At 48.1% G+C, this 5,510-nt stretch overlaps 1 protein-coding gene across 1 annotated transcript; it reads right to left on the reverse strand.

The window, feature by feature from the left end:
* Window positions 1–4,192: 4,192 nt before the first annotated feature.
* PtA15_2A621 (uncharacterized protein) lies at window positions 4,193–5,094 on the reverse strand (the record flags this gene model as incomplete). Its single annotated transcript, XM_053166660.1, has 4 exons — window positions 4,193–4,351; window positions 4,420–4,509; window positions 4,585–4,941; window positions 5,008–5,094. The coding sequence occupies 4 exons, from the start codon at window positions 5,092–5,094 to the stop codon at window positions 4,193–4,195; spliced, it is 693 nt and encodes a 230-aa protein (XP_053017859.1).
* Window positions 5,095–5,510: the final 416 nt, after the last annotated feature.

The following is a 5,510-nucleotide window of genomic DNA, read 5'->3' on the forward strand; positions in this document are numbered from 1 at the left end:
ACAAGTTGCTTGTGGGCCCTACCGGCACGGTTTCAATGGAGCTGAATACATTTTTAGGTCTTGAGAACCCCCCGAAGACATTGTACCCCACAGTCATTATGGATGCCACCGTTTTCGCTTCTCCCTCACCAACACCAACTCTGACCGTAATGTTGATGCTGTTCTCAGCTTCTGAACACTCCGCCAAGGTACTCCGGACATTTGAAGAGAGCGATCTGAAAGTCGAAATCATCAAAAGTTACTGCCCCGAAAAATGCTTAGGGGTTCCCCATGCTTTGCATGCCGAGGTTGGGCAACGTGCGGCACCTGGGAAATTGGTACCTGGCTGCAAAACACGGCTCTTGACGCACCAGCTACAAGCCATGGAGTTCATTCTGGATTTGGAATCCCCCGAATCAACAACACTGTCGACGTTTTGGCGTTCATCGACCTGTCAGTGGCTGAGGCAAGCATTTCACCATACAGCGACTACCGGGAGAACGACCAAGCAAATTAATCACAACAGTCAAGGATCAATCCTTGCTGACGATATGGGGCTTGGAAAGACTTTAACTTCCCTAGCGCTAATTTTAACATCAAAGAATGCCGCCAAATCCTTTGCTACGACGAAAGAGCGCAACACAAGGGCGACTTTAGTGATATGCCCATTATCAACGTTACCCAATTGGGATGCAGAGATCCGCAAGCACCTTGACCTGAGTTTCACGAAATACGCGGTGTATCATGGAGAGGAGCGAAAAAAGTGGACAGCTCCAAACCTGTGGGCCAACGATATCGTTCTAGTCACTTATGACACTGTAGCAAATCTTTATGATTCCAGGTGTGAGGCGTTGTTTGAAGTGACCTGGTTTCGCACCATATTGGACGAGGCCCAGTGAGTTAATTCTGATCCTTGGAATTTTATGGAAGACACTGCTGATTGTTTTTTACTTCCTAGTCTGATACGTGACGCAGCAACCAAGCGAAGCCAAGCCATTATAGCTTTGGAAGCGCAAAGAACACTCTGCTTGACCGGAACACCCTTGCAGAATCACTTGAGTGACCTGTACACCTTACTAAAATTCATACGAGTGGACCCGTGGTCGAGGGAAGAAGTGTGGCAGACATTTATTGAACCAAACATACAACGTAAATCTGCGAAGGCCATCGAGTTGCTTCAACAGCTACTGGCCACTGTGTCGTTGAGGAGACTGAAAACAGAAGTTCTCCACCTCCCGCCTAAAGTCAAAGAATATGTAGGCCTTCCACTCCCGGAACCTTGGCAAGAAGACTACCACAACCGATATCACGATTTTGCCGCCAAATTCAGAGTGGACAGAGGCGGTGGAAGCTGGGATTCATCTGAGTTTTTTCAAGAATTAACGATGCTGCGACTATATTGTGATCACCCAGGGTTGATTGATGGACGGCAATACGATCTACCAAAGAAGGAGACAAAGTGGCGTGACAGTCCAAAAATTTTACATTTGATGACGGATCTGAAGAGGCACTTATACTCGGAGCAAGGTGGCGAAGTTCCCAAGGCGGTTGGTTTCTCTCAGTGGACATCCTTCCTGCAGATGTGAGTTGACTGATGTGAACATTTTACCTGATTATAGAAATATGTCTATGTTGCTGAGGATTCTTTCCAGTGTGGGCAATGCAATCGGTGCAGAAAAGATTGCCTTTGAACAACTAGATGGGAGCCGCTCATTACAGCAGAGGAAAAGAGCTTAGACAGAATTAGGCATGAGCCTAATGTTCAAGTGCTTTTGGCCACCATCAGGGCAGGTGGAGTGGGGATTGACCTGACGTGTACGCAGAAGGTTTACTTGATGGTGAGTCCAGGATACAAAGCAAAGGCCATTGGCACACTTATATTGACGCCTACACGGCTTCAGGACCCCTGCTGGAATCCAAGTGTGGAAGACCAGGCAACAGATCGCGCCTATCGGCTAGGCCAACACCGCACTACACAGATTGTTCTTTACTTCATAAAGGGAAGCATTGAAGCAAATATGATCGAGGTGCGCTATATACATGACTCTTCACATCTTAGGTTCAAAATGATTGAATGAATATGTACTTGTCAACATTTGTAGATACAGAAAAGGAAAAAGGAGCTAGCACAGTAAGACATTTCTTTTTACATATGGGCAAACACATCTCAAACTGATGAGAGCGGACAAACAGCTTAGCGTTGGATCAAGCAGGTGAGAGCACAAAGAAGGCGGTCAGGATCATGATGGAATCCATTCATCTACAACAACAGAAACAGCATCAGATAGCAGGAAATTCACAAGGTTGATTGTCTGTGTGCAAGACTTTGTGGGAAACCTGGCCTCGGGATTGGAGGAAGATGGGAGCGTAGCAATTTTGCGGGAGACCGATAGGTACTGGGAAGACTTTGGGTATGTGGATAGGATCGCGTCGACGCAGTTCAAGTAATTTGGCCCTTTGTACGTATTGAACGCCTTTTTCCTTGCGCAAACGATCCACCGTGGCCTCGTCCAACTTGTGAGCAAATTGAGTCATTTCTTGAGAGCGCCACGGCACGTGCATGCGATGGAGGTTCCCTGCTTCATCTTCTTCCGTGTCAGATGTGCAAGCGGGGTCCATGAAGATCCGGGTTAAAGTTGCTGGGAGAGCCAATGCCACACAAGTGTCCACGCAATGATCACTTAACTGCAAAGATGCGCGAGTGACAACAAAAGAGATTAGCAGTCAGAAAGATTGCGGCTGTTGTGAGAAACCTAGATTTGAGACAGACCTGCTTCTTCCTTTTGCTACGTTTTTCACGGGCGGCCTTGAGTTGACGCCAGTTGACGTTTTGAGTCAATTGTTGAAGATCAGCTTGACGCCCGTGAATCCAACGGAACAGAACCTTTTGACCGTGAGCAGCTGTGTCCTCGTTGGGTGAGATGGCGTATTTGTACAAGAGGCCGGTATTCTTTGCAAAAGTCCAATGCTTCAATATCATACTGGCGAACCTCGCGTTAAAAGGCGAATCTGGCGATTGATCCCATGCAAAGCTAACATGTTGAACATTGAAGTGGGCCATATCTTGCACGAAAAATTGGCGACAAACTATAGGGATACACTTGATTCTCCCTCCAACTTCGAGGTCTGCAACATTGTGTTCTGAGAGGTATGAACGGAAGCGGGCAAGGATAACACTACTAGCGGATGCCTCGTTTGATGGAGTCTTGAAAGTCAAAAGTTGTGATTGTGGTGGCGCAGGAGGAAGGTCACTCTTGGCAGCTTCGACCCCAAGGACAACCCTGGTGAAGTCGTGGATGGACCGAGCGAATGCGGAATTGCCAGTTGGAATGCCGCTTGTGCGCAGTTTTGAACGGAGGTTAGAGACAGTCGTTGGCATCGAGCCATTCTGGAGGCCAGTCGGGTTGGCCATATCGGAGGGTGTGACAAGTCGGAGTAATATTTACTGTAATGGGGAACTCGGCGGGGGCAGCAGAGGACAAATACTGTTGCGGTGGGCAATGTGTGCCGGCTGGCGGCGGTGGCCTGACCAGACAATGGGTAGTTTGGAAAGTGGTTTTCCATTGATGCGTGAAGATCCCCATTGATTCTGTAGGCACCTCCAAAATGCACCATGCCCGATTGGATGTGGGAGGCTGGCATGTTTGCGGAAATCAAGACATTATTGTCACTTGGACGATCGTCCAAGTCTTCCAGCAGCTATAGGGGGCAATTTTAATCCCTACGCCTTACAGAACTACATTTTGTGTGTTTTGTGGCAGCAAGATTGGTAGTAGGAGCGTCTTGGCTCTGCCTACGTCTCTGATGGACTTGGACGATCATCCAAGTTGACAAGGTAACTCGACTCAACAGGATGTGTCGAGTGATGGTAGGTGACGTGAGGATAGGTAACATCAGATGGCTGGGAAGACAAACCAACAGATTATTGTTTGCCGGAGATACTGGGATGTACATCACAATGGTTCTTTCTGAAGTAAGACCCGAAGAGGAGCGTTTGACTGGGACGTGTGAAACACATCAGTTGGACAATCGTCCAAGTGAGAAAAAACTTCCAGATTCATTCCACATTGATACAAAGGGGAAAAGTACATGGGAAAAGTGTAGGAAACAAGCAACTGGTTGGAGCCACCTTCAAACTCGCGCATCTGGTGATGGTCCTAAGTTACGCTGGGTAGATCTGAAACGGTGAGATAAAGAAATGAACCTCTGAATACTACTGGGAGGCTGATAATTCGGCCTGAATTCCTTCGATCAAGAATGATGCGCATGCGGCTGTAGATTTTGAGATTTTGTCTGCAGGGGCCTCCGCGATTATGCAAGCAGTTTCAATGTGTCGATGTTTGCCAATGGCATCCTTGAGCAAGACATAAACCTGGACAGAATGATGGCATTAGAGGCGGAGGGGAACATGGCACATTGGTCGTGTGGTTGACTACTCACTAGAGGGCTCATTCCAGCTCTCGAGACGCAATCTGCAAATTCAACGGGAATGGGATCCCCCGCAGAGACCTCCATTTGCTCTGTAATGGTCTGGCAAAGTATGTGGCTGATTAGAGGCTTGGGTCTGTTGATTACGTGAATGATCCATGGAAAGCAGCCACTTACCTTCCACATCTGACAAAGATGAGTGTATTGACCCTTCATCTCCACGATTTGAACAAACCCATTGAGTTGTGGGTATGCTTGCAAGACGTCTGCAAAGTTGGCGGAGTAGGTGGCCTTCACAAGGAATGCGGAGGATTTCTTGACAAGCTCCTGGTGTCTCAAAAACCAATCGGCAAAGAACTTAACCAGATCAACGCACAAGCGCTCGTTCCAAAAGATTGTACGGCGGCAGAACGTAGAAGGAGGCCCATCAGTACCAGACTGGCGGTTTTCCAAAAGTACAGTTCTGTTGTAAACTACGGTGGCTGAACTGCGCGGATGGTCTCCTGGAAGAGTTGGTTGACGAGGCGAGGAATTCTGCCGTAAGGCACAAGTCACCAAGCATTAGTCTGATTTCTAGAGAACTGTTCCCCAACCACTTACAACATGATCTTCCGCCAAGGCCATTGGTGGTAGTATCTCTAAGATCCATTTGGTATCAGAAGACGGATGGCCAGAATCGAAGTCCATGATGTTGATTGGATGGTTTGCTGGTCGGGTTCTTGGCAGTGTACGTGTGTGAGGTATTTGTCGAGGGCCCGGCTGGGCCGGGGTAATTTGGGGCCAATGTATGCTGACTAACCCACACTCAAATTTGCACAAAGTGCTTGTGCAGCCTGACTGCCCAGAATATTCGCAGTATATCTCCGGAAAACTTTGAACGCCATTGGCCAAGTCAACCACAGAACGAAAACGACACCACCGCTCGTAAGTATACCCACATCTCCCCTTAGCTGAAATGCGCGTGGTAAGAATGCTGACTGTTTGCATCCTAGTCAATGAGGGTGTGTAGCTGCGAAGAATCGGGGTGCCGGCAAAAGGTTTACCGGGACCAAAGTGGTGTCAAACGAATGGGGGTCCCGTTGTTGGACGTGTCTTTTTGAAAG

This window comes from Puccinia triticina, chromosome 2A, assembly GCF_026914185.1.
Source record: "Puccinia triticina chromosome 2A, complete sequence".
NCBI classification, from domain to species: domain Eukaryota; kingdom Fungi; phylum Basidiomycota; class Pucciniomycetes; order Pucciniales; family Pucciniaceae; genus Puccinia; species Puccinia triticina.